The following is a 19,498-nucleotide window of genomic DNA, read 5'->3' on the forward strand; positions in this document are numbered from 1 at the left end:
TCTGCATGGCCTCACAGTATCTGGTTTGCAGACCTAGTGAAGATGTCATCTCTTCCTACTTGGAGGTTACCTCTGAGGAAGGACCTTCTAACTCAGGGTCCTTTCCTCCATCCAAATCTCGTTTCTCTGAAGCTGAGTGCATGGAGACTAAAAGCTCAGTTTTTGGGGGGCGGAGCCAACCGCCAAACGGAATGGTCGCATGCATTAAGAGCTCTGCACATATTAGCACAAAAACCGCATTTTAAGGGAAATATATAATGGATTTTTGAACCAGAGTTGACTCTGCTAACCAGCTACCTAAAGGGACTTAATACAACTGCCATTGACGGTCGGATTGCGACAGGAGCAGAGGACACGTCTCAACTATTTCATTCCCAGCTCTTTACCTTCTATAGTGACACCGAGCACGTGAAATCATGGCCGCGCTCCTACTAGCACAACTAAAAGATTTGTTGGATCGACACAATGAGGCCCTGTTGAAGTCGGTGGCTGAAGCTTTCCGGCCTTCTATTGCCCCTACTACTAACTCGGTTGCTCTACCTGACGGTGCAGAGCAGTGCGCAGTAGCTGTAATTGACCCACTGCAGTCGCCATCTTTACTCCCCACACCAGGACATCTCTTACCTCATCACGGTCAGAGGGGGTCTGCAGAGCGAGATGCTAGCGGAGATCGAGGTTCCGCCTATGTGTTTCAGGACCCATCACCACAAACGCATTGTAAGGGCTCAGAAGCGGTAACGCTGGCAGATACCTATTACCGCACTAACAGATGGCGCTGGATGAGAGACACCCGCGTGACTGCCGTCTATCTATTAACCTGCCGACACTCCTCTCCAGTACATAGCACAGATTGCGAGATTGCTTCATGGCTGAGGGATTCTATTACAAGTGGGCCACAAAAGATTTACGACCTAGCCCTGGCGGTAAGAGCCTCAAGAACTGGAGTTGGCTAATTACTAGGCTGCATTCATACTGATGCCTTGTCTGAGTCTTATAAGACTGGTGATGGGCTTCGCTGACTGGGTTTCATGTTTGTGAACTTTCTCTACCGGTCAGTTCTCTTAACGAATTCAAGGATCACTGTTTACCTAGAACTCTGACTCTTGGCAAGCATAGTATTGTCACTGGATTTACTGTGAGGCATGAATGTGAAAGTCAGCCATTCCCATTATCTCTGACATCCTGTACATGTTTTATTTTTCTATTCCTAGCTATAAGTTTCGTTAACATGTTTAACTCTTTATAGATTAATGGTTCCAGGCATATACAAAAATTGTCTATATATTATTATGAGGCTGACAGAAAAGTTTATATTGCATATACTGTTGATGTTCTCTATCATATTTAGATACACCTTTAGAGGCCATAGTTTAATTGGGCCGGGTACCATGTATTTGCCTGATGGGTGTGCTACCTTATTTTCATCTCTAGTTCATGCTGCTTAACACATTTAGATAAACACCCACCCCCAAGAGATATAGGCCTCCTCTGAACTATGCCAATATCTATAGTCTCCTCCTTAATAGCACCATAAATTAACTTTGTTTTTAACATTTCGTATAGCGAAGATAGACCTTTATTGATACAGGTTCAGGGTTCAGATAGTTTGTTTTCCCGCCAGATGCCTTGTAACCCCAATGTTGCTCACATTGTTCCTATTTTTATTATATAATCAAGCTCACCGTTAGCATGCATATGTTTTCATTCTCTCTGTATATGCTGTGTGCCCTAATTTTGAACAAACCTGTTTCTGATATAATATTTTGTGTATGGTTGATTGAACGCCCTCACTGTACCAGCTCCTTAGGCGCATACATAACTGTTTAGCTGGCAAAAGTAAAGCTGTATCACACCTGCCCCTATATTGTGCTGATGTACCCTGTCTGACTTGCATGAAGAGACATCCAGATCCTCTATTGCCAGATAGTCATAAGACCTCACTGTATCCCCCATTGATATTGTCTCAGACTTTGCTATGTTAAATAGAGGTTATTGTGTCATTCCTTTTGACATGGAAACCTAGTGTACACATCGCTGGGTGTTCTCCTGCCGATGGGTACAGGGCCCGTGCCCAGGCGGCAGGATGTATACCTATTTTTTTGGTTTTTCTAAAAAGTTCATGAGACTGTGGTTATTATTTACTGTACCTGCCTTCTTGATATACCCTAGGAGTCAACTAGAGGGAGCAGAAGATAACTTTACAGCCTAATATAAGCATATTAAAATACTAGTCAGGTTTCCCAGTGTAGGCTGGTCCTGCACTACCAACAGCAAAATTGGTCTCCCGTGAGTCTCCCTATATAGACCAATAGCCTAGCAACATCTCAACATTAGTATCTAGAGGCTTCAAGCAATAATTGCCCTTGCCCCTCACTATAAGTGCAGACCCTAGTGTTATCCTTGAGCATAGGCTGTTTATCATACTATATATAAGTAACAACCTCCCCCCCCACTTATACCTAATATACCTCCTTGGTCTGGAGGTCGAATTAAGCGGTTAATCTTGCCTATACCGCATTCTAAGAATCTTTACATTGTGAACTATACTGTAACCCTGATTACTATATATATATATCTATATAATAAACTAACCTACGATTACAGGTCTTGCAGGGACTGTTCCAGTAACTTAAATTTCCCTCTCTAGAATGTATTACACGTTTATCAAGGCACAATAGTTGCCTATAATATCAGGTGAGGGACCAAACTTTGTTTAGCCCATGTTAAAAAGGAAAAGAGGTTTCAGTATTCTGTATAGCATCTACTATAATGTGAATCTTGTATATCTATAATGTAATTGTTCAATTGTATTGTACCATTTTCAGCTTGACTTACGACATGTTACTCAAAACAAGCTGTAATGTCTCGCATAACCTCAATAAAAATCTATGTTAAAAAAAAAAAAAAAAAAAAAAAAAAGCTCAGTTTTTGCTAAGTATGGGTTTTCTGAGTCAGTCATTGATACCATGCTTCAGGCTCACAAGCCTGTTACTCGTAAAATTTACCATAAGGTATGGCGCAAATACCTATATTGGTGTGAATCGAAGGGCTTCTCTTGAAATAGGATCAGGATTCCTAGAATTTTGTCTTTTCTCCAGGAAGGTTGGTGATTCCTGTCCGCCTCATCAGAGCAGAGGTTTTATTTTACAGGTACATTTGTATTTATTTTAGCTAGGTAGTTATTAAATAGTTAATAATTATTTCATAACTATTCTACCTAGTTAAAATAAATACAAACTTGCCTGTAAAATAAAAATAAACCCTAAGCTAGCTACAATGTAACTATTAGTTATACAGTATTGTAGCTATCTTAGGGTTTATTTTACAGGTAAGTCTTTAGTTTTAAATAGGAATAATTTAGTTAATGATAGAAATTTAATTTAGACATTTAAATTATATTTAAGTTAGTGGATGTTAGGGTTAGACTTAGGTTTAGGGGTTAATAGCTTTAATATAGTGGCGGCGACATTGGGGGCGGCAGATTAGTGGTTAATAAACGTAGGTAGGTGGCTGCAATGTTAGGGCCGGCAGATTAGGGGTTAATAATATTTAACTAATGTTTGTGAGGCAGGAGTGCGGCGGTTTAGGGGTTAATATGTTTATTATAGTGGTGGCGACGTCGGGGGCGGCAGATTAGGGGTTAATAAGTGTAGGTAGGTGGCGGCGACATTGGGGGCGGCAGATTAAGGGTTAATAAATAGTATGTAGGTGTCGGCGATGTTAGGGGCAGCAGATTAGGGGTTCATAAATATAATGTAGGTGGCAGCACTGTCCGGAGCGGTAGATTAGGGGTTAAAAAATTTATTTTAGTATTTGCGATACAGGAGGGCCTCAGTTTAGGGGTTAATAGGTAGTTTATGGGTGTTAGTGCACTTTTTAGCACTTTAGTTATGAGTTTTATGCTACAGTGTTGCACCATAAAACTCTTAACTACTGACTTTTAAATGCGTTAGGGATCTTGACAGGGTAGGGTGTACCGCTCACTTTTTGGCCTCCCAGGACAGACTTGTAATATCAGCGCTATGGAAGTCCCATAGAAAAAAGACTTTACAAAGTTTACGTAAGTCGTTTTGTGGTAAGGCCAAAGAAGTGTGCGGTGCCCCTAAACTTTCAAGACTTTTCGTAACTTTCGTAATACCAGCGGGAATAAAAAAGCAGCGTTAGGACCTCTTAACGCTGCTTTTTTACCCTAATGCACAACCCGTAATCTAGCCGTATATAAATATTGGACCATTTCAGAATGGTAAAAAATGATATTAAAATAATCTTTTGAGGTTTTACCAAACTGTGATTTTTTGTTATTGAATAACAATAAATATCCTAATATCATAACTGTAATACTATAATTTGTAGTGAAATGTATACACAAACTTGCCTGTAAAATAAAAATAAACCATAAGCTAGCTACAATGTAACTATTAGTTATATTGTAGCTATCTTAGGGTTTATTTTACAGGTAAGGACATTAAAAACTAAGCACCTAAGCCTAGTATTGAAGTTATCCCCTGCTTCCTTCTAGCCTCGGGTGCCGCCATGTTGAAATTTGTCTTTCAATGCATTCCAGTGCTGGTGTTTTTGCACAGGTGACCAAAATGGCAGCACTCATCATTTGAGGAATGTGCATGAAATATTTTTAGTGTTTAATGTCCCAGCCTATCTTACAATATACTGTAAATACACAGATTGATTATTTATGTGGTCAAAATTAAATATCCTTCAGTCACATATTGCTAGTTTATCATAAATCTGGTGAATTAAATGTCTTTATTTATTTACTTTTCAAATTACAATTTTTCATAACGTAAAATAAACTAAAATATAATTAGGTTATATATCAAGATTTTTGGTTACAAATACATCCCTTGAAATGTGTTTTGTAACATCTGCACCTGATCTTCTTGTAGATGAGCATGTGCTCTTATCAAAGCAATCACTGTGTAGGATGTTTATAGCTCAGTTAAATTTGCAGAATACTGGGGGCACTTATTAGTTTGTGATTTCCAATTTGCTTCTATTATCTAATTTGCTTCATTCTCATAGTATCCTTTGTTGAAGCAATTCACTACTGGCAGCTAGCTAAACGCATTGAGCGTGCCAATAGCATGAGGCGTATATGTGCAGCTACCAATCAGCAGCTCCTCAGCCTTCCTAGGTATCTTTTACAACAAAGGATACCAAAGAACAAAACAAGTAATAACAGTAAATTAGAAAGTTGTTTAATATCACTTGTTATATTTGAATCATGAAAGAAAAAATGTGGATTTAATGTCCCTTTAAATTGCCATTATAGATAAAAAATGACATGCTCTGGTCCTGGGCTGAAACTACTGCTGACCCAATCAGCAGTACTAGTTGCACAGCTGGGTCAGGTGATTGGCTGCACCTTTATGTGTTGTCGTATTTAAACACATAGAGGTGCAGCTTTGCTAGTTTTCAAATGATATTCTCTAAAGAATAACACATAACTTTTTAACTATAAAGGCTCTATAATTAAATACTGTATGAAATGAATACATTTTCATTTTCAAGCCTTTAAATGTAAAAAAAATGATGTTTTTCCAGACAATAATAAAAATCCAGACCTAAAAAATAGTTTCATATAGTTTTATCTACTTTCTAATTAAAAATGTAGTAAGGTCCAAATAATTAAAGCATTCCTGTGGCGTATGAGCCCATCTGGGTCTGCACAGATGTGTATTGCTGTCTCAGAACTGACATTGACTATGTGTTTAACTCTTTTGCAAGAGGCTAACACACTTCTGTGCAAGCACTAGTGCAATAATAAAATGCCCTAGCAAACTGTCACATTTTATGTCCCTTTAAATAGGGTTTTCTTTAGAATATTTTGCATTAAAAGTTTAACATGATTTGTTTTTGTTATACATAATAGAAATTGTATGGCCATTTGAGTTAAGTTAATATTGATTTTTGGTGTAGCTTCCATTACAACAAATATTGCAATTGGTGTGTGTATTTGTGTATCTCCATAAAATGGTAAATGTAATTTTACATCTAATATTTATTTTTAGTTGTCCTAAATAATAATTAAAAAAAATCCTCATTTTTTTTCACTTTTTTTTGGGGGGGGGGTCAGGTTTTTGTGCCTACAGGCACCTGAGATGTAAATTCGGCCCTGGTGGCGTGTGTGGAGAGAGAGAGACTAAAGGGATATAACCTTGGTATTACAAAATTGTAGTCAATGGGGCCAAAGTATCTGTTTCTGCGGTTATGAAGCAGCTGTCTTTAAACCGCTGCTCCATAACTGGTCCGTCTGCTCTGAGGCCGCGGACATCAATTCGCCCGGGGACGGCATTGCACAAGAAGTTCACAAGAACTGCTTGTGCATTGATAAAAGCTGTTGGCATTCATCGATGTCTGTCGGACATGATACACTGAGCGGATCATGTCGGACAGACCGATAATAAATCGGCCCCTATATATTAACTAGTTTTCTTAAGTTCATTAACCTCTTGTTTGAGTGTAATTGTTTTTCAACAGCTTATTACTACTGCGCCTACCACTTGCCTTATTTGGGGGAGCCAATCCAAACTTGTTACTAGAGTATTCAAGACTAGCCACTGTCAATTTCTTAGCAAAACGTTAATTGTTTTACAGTTCTTTATCTTATCAGCTCTGCTGAGGTCATTATCAAACAGATATGTAAAAGGGTTAGGCTTTTTAAATCTCCAGTGTGTACTTCAAATCCTCAGAATTGGGAATTGCATATACGTATAGTCTGTGAAATCTTGCACATGCCCAGTAGGAGCTGGTGACTCAAAAAGTGTAAATATAAAAAGACTGTGCACATTTTGTTAATGGAAGTAAAATTAAAAAGTTTTTTAAAATTGATGCTCTATCTGAATCACAAAAGTTTGATTTTGACCTGAGAGCCCCTTTAAATTACAGGTAAAGGGGTTTGTTTTTGCACTTTTATGTCCAGTTTACTAGAAGTTATATTACATAGGGGAGACTTTTAAAGAGAATTAGCACTGTGTTTTAGTGTTATTTTGGAACAGTGCTAATAGGGTTAAAGTGCAATGGAGAGTTCCGAACAGTGGCAGTTACAACTAAAGCAACATGAAAGTCATAATTTAAGTGACATTAATGGAGATTATTGTTAACTTCCTAAACTTAATTTGCTAAATAAATTAAGACAGGTTAACTTTATAATAAGTAATTTATTTCTTAATGAAATCAAGAAACATAATGTGCATATACAATATGCAATTAAAAACATTCAAGCAAAACATTTTGCAATTAGATACAAGTCAAATTTTCAAAATGAAATACTTAATCTTGTACATTTGTCCTTTAATGTAAAGCAAAAATACTCTTTTTCTTTCAAAGAGTAAACTGTAGAAATATTCCACATACTTTGTCACATAACCCTTTGTATATGTTCTAAAGACATTGTAGGCAAAGCAATTGACTTTGTACACACCAACATAGTAATAAAGTTGTGCATTTAAACTGTGCCTTTAAACTAACAAATGGGTTATCGGTTCACATTTAAAGCATAAAGCTTTTACTTTCAAAATCTTGAGAATTTTCTCATACTATAACTTGTGATCAGTAAATTAAAAGTGTGTCATATTACTAACAATGTAATTTACATCACCTATTAAATATTAAACAAACACTTCAATATGAAGGTAAATACACCCCCACTTGGTAGGTTCACATTTAAACATGCAATATACTACACATGTATGCAAAGTGCAATATATATTAACAGAGTGATAGCAGTTTAACTCTTTACAGCCAGAGAAATATCAAATGCATTAAGAGAAGCATTTGTTATTACTCTGGTGCTCAACATATACAGCTTTCACTTTAAAGCGCTCAGACAGATACACACAATTTTTTTTAACATACATGAACCCTTTTGGGGCATTAAGGAAAATATTTCCTACAATATGAGAGGACAACTAATGAGAAAAGTCAATATCCTCTGGATTTCATATTTGGCAGAGTGCATCTACCATGGTCTCCAAACCATTCCATTGTTATTCACAACTGCTTGCTTGGATTGGCAGAGACGGATAGGAGATGGTAAGGGATTAGGAAAGGCCACACTGGACTGGAAGTGGTTAATCAGCTTTGATTCAGCTCCATGTTGTTTTTGATGAAGCGAGAGGAAGTCAAGGACATTTTCAAAGCACTTGGAGTAGCCTTCTGTAAGCTCCATTTGTAGTTGACCGTGCTGAATAACATCTAAAGACAAAAGAAGAATACAAATTTAGACACTTGTCCAAGAAATATTCAAGATAAAGAAAACCCCATACAATTCCTTCTAAAATAGCTCATTCAACTTCCCAATGAATAGTGTTGGTATAAATTCTAGCTGGATAACAAAATAACTGGTCCAGTTGGTGCTTAGCTGTTCGCTTTATTTGCAATGTACTAAAGTGTGCAAATAATAAAAATGCTGATCTAATGTGAAAAAATACTAGTTACACTTTGTTTTACAAGTCTGGTATCATGGACTAGAAGACATTTCCACACTTCATAGTACATCTCCACTTCGTAAACATTTTTATACATAAAAAAGATACAAAATAAAGGGTTGCTCGGTTTAATAATCCATGTGTATATATATTGATATTTATCTCTATGTATCTCTATCTATCTATCTATCTATCTATCTATCTATCTATCTATCTATCTATCTATCTGTGTGTGTGTGTGTCTGTATCTCTTTCTATCTATTTATCTATCTATCTCTGTGTGTGTGTGTGTGTGTGTCTGTATCTCTCTATCTCTATCTATTTATCTATCTCTCTATCTCTCGCTATCTCTCTCTGTCTGTCTCTGTCTGTCTATCTATACCTTACTGTTAAAAACACGATTGGGAATAAGTACTCACTTTTTGTTTCAGACATTATTTTCTGCTTCAGATAAGTTACTGTCATCTCCAATATATCAGCCTTCTCCAGCTTTACATTCGGCTGTTGCTGGTGAAATTCTTTCTCCAGAAGCACTTTCAGCTGTTCAATGCTGCTGTTAATTCTGTCTCTGCGCATCTTTTCCACAGCTGGTTTTCTCAACTGGAAAAAAGAAAAATTGTACAGTTTTAATACACTGTTCAGTATTTTTGTAATTAACTTGTTATATGCAATCTTTATTATACTATAATAAATGTTATCAACCGATAACTAGTGTTTTTAACAAGACAATATCTAAAACCATACATCAAAATAAAGTAGGGTAATACGTGTATGTAAATACTTAATGCAAAAATATTATAAGTTCAAAATTATGTTTTTTAAAAATAAATATATTTTTTTTTTTCTAGATCATTAAATTGTTCAATCAGTTGTTTTCTGTAAGTAGATCATTTCAATATTCCAAAAGTTAGGAGCTTACCTTGTGTTTTTGCTTTGGGGCCATCTTGGTAAGGTCTAAGATAGCAGTATTGGGAGCCATGATTTAGAGATGGGAAGTTATTCTCTTGTGCAAATCCTGTTTGCAAATGAATTGTCAGCTAGTCAGCCTGCCTGGTATTTATACTTCCCTGACCAGTTAAAGATCTGTGGGTCTCAGGTCTGTAAGAGTTTCCCACACTCTGCAGCCAATCAGGACAAAGATGAGGACAATGAGAAGCATCCATTATGTCATGCAGCATCAACACTGAATAGCGTGTGCATAATAGCCTACTCTCAGAGGGGCAGGTGGGAAGTGTGTGAGAGGGGATATGCTGTGATAAGGGTGACGTGATCTAAGCTGGGAAAATGCTTCATTTACTGGTGGTGGCCTACTGACTAATGCAAAGATCAACAGCTTTTGGCCAACACATACTTAACGATTCACAGCAATTCATGAATTTTACTATTGGCGGGAAATAGCTAATTACCACTGACAGCCTTCAGTGTGGCAAATACTCTAATCTCTAAGGACACACGTGCACCTACACTCAGCATACATTCAGCCATGCTATTTTTACCATACTTCATTTATAGTTTAATAGATGGATGGATGGATGGATGGATAGATAGATAGATAGATAGATAGATAGATAGATAGATAGATAGATAGATAGATAGATAGATAGATAGATAGATAGGATCGCAGACTGACTAACTAACAGAAAGGGATAGATAGATAGATAGATAGATAGATAGATAGATAGATAGATAGATAGATAGATAGATAGATAGATAGATAGATAGATAGATAGATAGATAGACTGGCAGACTACCAGAAAGAGATAGATAGATAGATAGATAGATAGATAGATAGATAGATAGATAGATAGATAGATAGATAGATAGATAGATAGATAGATAGACAGACAGACACAGGATAGATTAATGAATAGACAGACTGACAGATAGACTATAACATTTTTATTTTTAACCTGCATGCACTAATGGTATTATAATTATTATTATTAGTATTATTACATAAAATTAATATATATTTATATATAATAATGTGTTTTGGGTTTTTAAATATAGCTTTATTTCCTTTATTTGGTAGAAGTAGAGCACATAAAAGGTAAGAGTTGTTTCTTATTCATATAAAGTACGGAAACAATAAATGAACATAAGTTTACAGTTTCTGCCCTACATGTAACCGAAGCCAGGTAAAGACTTAGGCACACAATCCTATTCTTTTCTTTCATTTGTTATTAAATGAATACGATCAGTTCTTTTGTGAAGCAAAGCAGCTGTGGGGCTTTTAGTCCTTTAAGTGAACTTGTGGGAAAGTGTCTGTCACTCCTTCTCAGACTTGCTATTAGAAACTAGAGATTACCTCATTCTACTTAACAGGGCAATCTGCTCAGCAAAAAGCAAAGCCTCTTTCTTTTCAGGACAACATATTTTTACCTCTGATGGGGATGACCAGTCAAGCCTCTATTATCAAAGGCGCTAGACACACATGCATCCAAACCTTATATTATTTATCACTTTTATTGTATATTGTATACCACACTAACAATTTATAGAAGCACGTCTGGTTTTATATATATATATATATTTTTTTTTTTATTTTTTTTTAATTAGTACAATATTTTTCTTAAATAAATAAAAAAAAACGTGTAAATTGTTTACCACTTTTATTATAATTAAAACAATGTATAAAAGCACATATCTGGTTCAATAATATATATATATAATACATGTCTTCATTAAAAAATTTTAAAGGGAATTTCTTTTTGGCTAAAAATGGTTATATATAACAAATATAATTTAAATAAGTAACAATTTTATTTAAAAAATTATTATTAAGTACAGATAAAAAAAATAACTTTTTATTTATTTATTTTTTTTACTAATTTTTCCATTTTCCTTTTTGGCCTTGATATTCATAACTTGCTTGTCAGATATGCCTAATTCCTATGATTTTGCGTAATGCTTACTAATGTAAAATAAAGAGGTGAGTGGCTAGGCTAAATATAATATGAAAAGGACTGAAGACATTATCTTTATACTATCTTTAGCATCATAAGATGCTATTATTTTTACTCATGATACTGGAATAAATTACATTTTGCTGATTTCCCCTTTTATCTCATTAAAGGAAGAGGCAGTTTCTTGTATTTCTGTTTTTCTGGACATATTTTCCTTTTATAGATAATGTGTGAATAATATATATTATTAATAATACTTTGGTGACAATGTGATACATATACTATATAATATACTATTATATTTGCTATTTTTATTATACAAGGTGATTACTTTTTATTGATTTTTTTCTTTCTCATTTCATATACCTTGGTAACACCTTTAAATTTATTCTAAGTTAAGATATTATTAGTTGCAAAACAGATGCCAACGTAATACACAATTTAACAGAAACCTTAAACTTTAACTTCAAGTAAAAGCCTTTATGATTTAACTATTGATAAAAAATATATTAAAATGAATATATATTTTAAATATAAAACAAGAAAATATAAATTATCATTCCATTTATAAATTAAATAGCAATACATTAGAAAACAAAATATAAAGGCATTATTATAAATAATATGTATATTTCAACCGGATGATTTTTTTAGACAGATGTTAAATGTTAAGGTGAATTTCAGGCAATAAAATGAAACGTGAAGACCTCAGATCTTCAAAGGCAAATTAATGGTCAGTAGCCCTGAACACTCGCTCTGTTGCTTCCCAGGTGGCTTTCTGACGGCTAGCTTTCCCACCAAATACAATGGCAAAGTCAAACACCATTGCTAATGAGCTTTCTTGTATGGCACACTTCTATTATAAGAGGATAAATATGGCTCATTTGGATATAGTGTGGGAAACCTAAGGGAGGGGAAATATTTCATCTTATTAGGCTAATAGGACTTAAAGTTGGACAAAAAATTCAATAGACAAATGGATAAACAGACTTCTAAAGCGACAGCATAGAGATACATTTGATATTGATACAACAAACATGAGATGGGTCATGAACTTAGCTTCAACTAATGCTGGCAAGGCACAGAAGAATATGAACAATGTCTTCCTAATATTTAAATTTGCAATCTGTTGCTGGCTTTCTATTCTAACTCAGCAAATTAACAAAGTGGTCCTTTAAATTATATTATGTAGAATAATTAGGTTTATTCTACTGTACCATTGTTATGCCTTTAGAGTATATAGAACAACATGATTAAAGGGAGACTGTACTCCATTTTACCTCTCTTTTTTATGTGTTCCCAACAATCAATTTTACTTGCTGGAGTGTATTTAATTGTTTATAAAAAAGCTCTTTTACCATTATTTTGCATTATTTTGTCATGTGAAATAGCTGGTTTTGCCTGTTGTACCTCACTTTTGCTGAACAATTTTGGTATAAAAGTACTGGTGATAGAAAGGCTAAGTAAACAAGAAGTTTTTTTTTAAATCACACTCCCAATAGTTAGAACTTAACATTGTGTTAAGTTAAAAATAAAGGCCTAGATTATGAGTTGTGTGTTAGCCTTAAAAAGCAGCATTAAGAGGTCCAAACGCTGCTTTTTAACACCTGCTGGTATTACAAGTCTTGAAGGTACAGATGTACCGCTCATTTTTTTGGCCAGACTCAGAAATACCGCAAATCCACTTACGTCAATTGCGTATCCTATATTTTCAGTGGGACTTGCATAGCGCCGGTATTACGAGTCTGACTAAAAGTGAGCGGTAAACCCTCTCTTGTCAAGTAGTTAAGAGTTTTACACTACAACGCCGTAGCATAAAACTCTTAACTAAAGTGCTAAAAAGTACACTAACACCCATAAACTACCTATTAACCCCTAAACCGAGGCCCCCCACATCGCAAACACTAAAATAAAATTTTTAATCCCTAATCTGCTGAACCGGACATTACCGCCACTATAATAAACATATTAACCCCTAAACAGCCGCACTCCCGCATCGCAAACACTAGTTAAATATTATTAACCCCTAATCTGCCGTCCCTAACATCGCCGCCACCTACCTACATTTATTAACCCCTAATCTGGCGCCCCCAACGTCGCCGCCACTATAATAAAGTTATTAACCCCTAAACCTAAGTCTAACCCTAACACCCCCTAACTTAAATATAATTAAAATAAATCTAAATAAAATTACTACAATTAACTAAATAACTTAATAATTCCTATTTCAAACTAAATACTTACCTATAAAATAAACCATAAGCTAGCTACATTATAACTAATAGTTACATTGTAGCTAGCTTAGGGTTTATTTTTATTTTACAGGCAAGTTTGTATTTATTTTAACTAGGTACAATAGTTATTAAATAGTTATTAACTATTTAATAACTACCTAGTTAAAATAAAGACAAATTTACCTGTAAAATAAAACCTAACCTAAGTTACAATTACACCTAACACTACACTATAATTAAATTAATTACCTAAATTAAATACAATTAATTACAATTAAATAAAATTATCTAAAGTCCGAAACCCCCCCACTAAATTACAGAAAATAATAAAGAAATTACAAGATTTTTAAACTAATTACACCTACTCTAATCCCCCTAACAAAATAAAAAAGCCCCCCAAAATAAAAAAGCCCTACCCTACACTAAATTACAAATTGCCCTTAAAAGGGCCTTTTGCGGGGCATTGCCCCAAAGTAATCAGTTTTTTTCGAAAATAAAAAGTGTAAAAAAATACATTACTACAGTTGCACTCATAATAACACCATCTAATAAAAATTATTTGAAAAATATATTTCACATAATAATTATAAGTGCTCAAAGATATGAGATCTCGGTTGTTAGACAAAAAAGGCTGCAAAAGACTTTAACATTGAGATACATACATATACATGTCTAAACATGTATATGTATGTAAATATATATATAGATATATGTCTATATATGTATAAATATGCATTAATATATTTATATGTGTATATATATATGTATGTGTGTGTGTGTGTGCATTTACAGACATACATGCACATATAAAAACATTAATACATATATATATATATATATATATATATATATATATATATATATATATATATATATATATATATATGTGTGTGTGTGTGTGTGTGTGTGTGCATTTGAGCCTTTTCCCATTAAGTAAATGAAAACATGTAAAAGCATATATATATGCAATATGCATATTTAAGAAACTGTTTAATTATGTATTTACTATAAATATTTCACATTCCAATGTTCTGTACATAGTAGAATATGTTCTAAGTATATTTATAAATAGATATTTCTATATATCTATACCTGTATATATCTATACCTATATATAACAATATATATATATATATATATATATATATAACTATATATATATATATATATATATATTAATTAAGATATATATTGGTTTTAAAAAACATCATATATGTAGAATTAATTATTTGTGAATAAATAGAACATATTCCATTACAAAAATAACATTGGAAAATTAAATATTCATAATTTGATGTTGGGTTAGCACTATTGCCAATATGTTATACTGTTTGCGCGAGAGTGGGGTGTTAGGTTTTTTTCAACTTTTTTTCTCCATTGACGTCTATGGGGGAATGCGTATACAGTTTACTTTCAACTTGTAATACCGGCGCAACCCGACTAGCGTAAAAATGAAAATACTAGCAGAGTTTTCACTATAGTGAAAATGCTAAATACTGCTCCACTTGTAATCTAGTCCTATGTCTCTTGGCGTTTCTGAAAGGCAAAGAGCTAATATATAATTTGCCATGTGTCATTACAATGCACGTTACAGATGTCCTCTCTGGTTAGGTGTATGGTAAATATAAAATGCCCTTCAGATACAGATATCTAATATTCTGATCTGCTAATCCACCTCAAGGCTTTCCCTCCATTTTTGTGTGTATTTGTTTCCCTCCTGTTCTGCTGCAGGCAGATGTTGGGCTTGTGACAGGGTTTAGTGACAATCGTCAGACTCTGTGAGTTCCAAGTCACTCTGAGTTTCCCACACTTTCGGTCTATTCATTTCATTCACAAAGGAAACAAAAGAAGTGTGCCGTGCTACATGCTGAATTAGCAATGGTATTTGACGTTGCTTTGTATTCTGTGACTATCTCAGCCCAGGCAAACCATCTGGAAGCAACCCTGTTCTGGCAGGCGCATTGATCAAGGATGTCAGCTACTGTTATTAATTGTTAGAAAAACTGATATTTTATAGTGCAATTTCTGTAAAACATCTAATTAATAATAGAAATATTTTAAATCTTTTTTACTTTATTTTCCAATGAAAACATGAATTATCCATCTGTGCAGAAACAGAGCTGATAAATAAGTGTGTGAGATATAGATGTAATCTATTAAATAGTAATGATTATTTTATGTTTTATTGCATTTGTTTAGAGACACATATTATGAATAATTAAAGGGACACTGAACCCAAATTTTTTCTTTCACGATTCAGATAGAGCATGTAATTTAAAGCAACTTTCTAATTTACTTCTATTATCAATTTTTCTTCATTCTCTTGCAATCTTTATTTGAAAATAAGGCATCTCAGCTAAGGAGCCAGCAAATTGTGGGTTCAGAACCATGGACAGCACTTGTTTAAAGGTGCTGTCCAATCAGCAAGGACAACCCAGGTTGTTCACCTAAAATGGGCCGGCATCTAAACTCACATTCTTGCTTTTCAAATAAACATACCAAGAAAATGAAGACAATTTGATAATAGGAGTAAATTAGAAAGTTGCTTAAAATTGCATGCTCTATCTGAATCACAAACAATTTTTTTTGGCTACAGTGTCCCTTTAATATATTATTATAGCATTGCAGCTTAAAATTCATGATTTTACTATTTTAGTCCAGTGACATTTTGCATATTTTGAAATAAAATTTTACATTTTAAATCAGGGAAATAACAGATGCATCAAAAAGTATATTATAACTTCACTATCAATGGTAAAAAAAGGATATAAGAAAGTATTTATGTACAAACGCTGGTGCCATTTAGTGCTCAAAGTGTATAATATTGCCAAATAATAATAATAATAATAATAATAATAATAATAAGTATTGAGGCAGTGGCAGTTCTGACATTTAAAAAGGTCAAAAATAATTTTTCAAGATTCAAGTTTTTTAAAAACTTTGCAATATACTTTTATTATCAAATTGTGCACATTCTTTTTATGTGCACACTTTCTGAGTAAAAGTGTACATGATATTCCTATATGCATTTTGTAATTGGCTGATAACTGTCACATGATACAGGGAGAGGGAAAACTAGATTAAAGGGAAATAATACTCATATGCTAAATCACTTGAAACTGATGCAGTATAACTGTAAAAAGCTGACAGGAAAAACTGAGCATCTCTATGTAAAAAAGGAAGATTTTTTACCTCACAATTTCCTCAGCTCAGCAGACTAAGTTCTGTGTAAAAAGTTATACTCAGCTGCTGCCCAGCTGCAGGTAAAAAAAAAATAAAAAAAATGAAGAAATGAACAGCAGCCAATCAGCATCAACAGTGCTGAGGTCATGAACTCTTTTACTGTTATCTCATGAGATTTGACTTAACTCTCATGAGATTTCATTGTAAACTTCCTTGCATTGAATAGGGAAATAAGATGAGTGTGCACGTAAGCTCGCTCCTTCCGCTGTCCCGGGACAGACATACTGATTTGTTGCTTAGAAGTTCTTTACAAACTTTTGAGGTAAAATATCTTTCTTTTTTACATAGAGATGTTCAGGTGATATTTTCTAGTCAGCTTTTTACAGCTATACTGCATCATTTTTATTTGTTTAAACATTTGGGTATTATGGCCCTTTAACTTTGAAATTTGGCAGAAATTATTCTACTGCTCATTTCAAATTCAAAGCAAGTGATGTTGCATTGTCTTTGTGTATTTGTCAGTTATCCAGATACTGTATTAAGTGGTCCTGTGCAATCACAATTTCTAGGCAGTAAATTTACGAACTTGACTGGCTTAAAATGAAAATCAACAGCACAAGCGAATCACCACTTACCCCCAAAAGAGAAATAGCAAGAAAAACACTGGGTTTCAGGGTGGTCCTTGGCTAAAGTAAAGTGACAGAAATGTCAGGATAAAAATTCTAAGTTTAACAGTAACGTATAGTAGCACAAAGCAGAATGAAAAGGCAGTGATCAAGATCCAAAACAAGTATCCAGGAAATAACTTTAGCTTCATAAAATATTGCCTCTGCTTGCAGATTATACAAAGTAGACATGTGCACCGCTAAAAAATTCGGTTCGTTTTCGGTTCGGATCGATTCGGACTTTTCGAATTTCGTTTCGGATCGAATCGGATTCGGCAAAATTTGAATAAATTCGTTTCGGATTTATTCGGATCCGAATAAATTCGTTTCGGATTTATTCGGATTCGGCTGAATTCGGTTCTATTCCGTTCCGAAATTCGGTATGTTTTTAGTACACTAACACCGATTTAGTACACTAAGTCACTAACACCCATAAACTACCTATGAACCACTAAACCGAGGCCCCCCCCACATCGCAAACCCTATAATAACATTATTTAACCCCTAATCTGCCGATCGGATATCGCCGCAACCTACATTATAGCTATTAACCCCTAATCTGCTGTCCCTAACACCGCCGACCCCTACATTATAGTTATTAACCCCTAATCTGCCTCCCCCAACGTCGCCGCAATCTAACTACAAGTATTAACCCCTAATCTGCCGACCCGATATCGCCGCCGCCTACATTATAGCTATTAACCCCTAATCTGCTGTCCCTAACACCGCCGACCCCTACATTATAGTTATTAACCCCTAATCTGCCTCCCCCCAACGTCACCACAATCTAACTACAAGTATTAACCCCTTATCTGCCGACCCGATATCGCCGCCTACATTATAGCTATTAACCCGTAATCTGCTGTCCCTAACACCGCCGACCCCTACATTATAGTTATTAACCCCTAATCTGCCCCCCCCAACGTCGCCACAATCTAACTACAAGTATTAACCCCTAATCTGCCGACCGCAAATTGCCGCAACTATAATAAATGTATTAACCCCTAAACCGCCGCACTCCCGCCTCGCAAACACTATAATACATTTTATTAACCCCTAATCTGCCCTCCCTAACATCGCTGCCACCTACCTACAATTATTAACCCCTAATCTCCCGCCCCCAACGTCGCCGCTACTATAATAAGGTTATTAACCCCTAAACCTAAGTCTAACCCTAACACTAACACCCCCTAACTTAAATATAATTTAAATAAAACGAAATAAGTTTACTATAGTTAAATAAATGAATCCTATTTAAATTAAAACTAAAGACTTACCTGTAAAATAAACCCTAAGATAGCTGCAATATAACTAATAGTTACATTGTAGCTATTTTAGCATTTATTTTTATTTTACAGGCAACTTTGTATTTATTTTAACTAGGTACAATAGTTATTAAATAGTTAATAACTATTTAATAACTACCTAGCTAAAATAAATACAAATTTACCTGTAAAATAAATCCTAACCTAAGTTACAATTACACCTAACACTACACTATCATTAAATTAACTAAATAAATGAATCATATTTAAAACAAAATACTTACCTGTAAAATAAACCCTAATATAGCTGCAATATAACTAATAGTTACATTGTAGCTATTTTAGCATTTATATTTATTTTACAGGCAACTTTGTATTTATTTTAACTAGGTACAAAAGCTATTAAATAGTTATTGACTAATTAATAGCTACCTAGTTAAAATAATTACAAAATTACCTGTAAAATAAATCCTAACCTAAGTTACAATTAAACCTAACACTACACTGTCATTAAATAAATTAACTACAAGTACCTACAATTATCTACAATTAAATAAACTAAAGTACAAACCCCCCCCACTAAATTACAAAAAAAAACAAACACTAAATTACAAAAAATAAAAAAATATTACAAGAATTTTAAACTAATTACACCTAATCTAAGCCCCCCTAATAAAATAACAAAGCCCCCCAAAATAGAAAAAATGCCCTACCCTATACTAAATTACAAAAGTTAACAGCTCTATTACCTTACCAGCCCTGAACAGGGCCCTTTGCGGGGCATGCCCCAAAGAAAAC

At 34.3% G+C, this 19,498-nt stretch overlaps 1 protein-coding gene across 1 annotated transcript; it reads right to left on the reverse strand.

Moving 5' to 3' along the window:
• Positions 1-7,847: 7,847 nt before the first annotated feature.
• LOC128637980 (transcription factor HES-5-like) lies at positions 7,848-9,453 on the reverse strand. The gene is made up of 3 exons (XM_053689864.1): positions 9,367-9,453; positions 8,867-9,047; positions 7,848-8,214 (listed from the first exon to the last, which is right to left on the reverse strand). Exons 1-3 carry the CDS (start codon positions 9,424-9,426, stop codon positions 7,979-7,981), a joined length of 477 nt encoding a protein of 158 aa, XP_053545839.1. The 5' UTR covers positions 9,427-9,453; the 3' UTR covers positions 7,848-7,978.
• Between the last annotated feature and the right edge of the window lie 10,045 nt (positions 9,454-19,498).

Source organism: Bombina bombina, chromosome 8, assembly GCF_027579735.1.
Source record: "Bombina bombina isolate aBomBom1 chromosome 8, aBomBom1.pri, whole genome shotgun sequence".
NCBI lineage: Eukaryota > Metazoa > Chordata > Amphibia > Anura > Bombinatoridae > Bombina > Bombina bombina.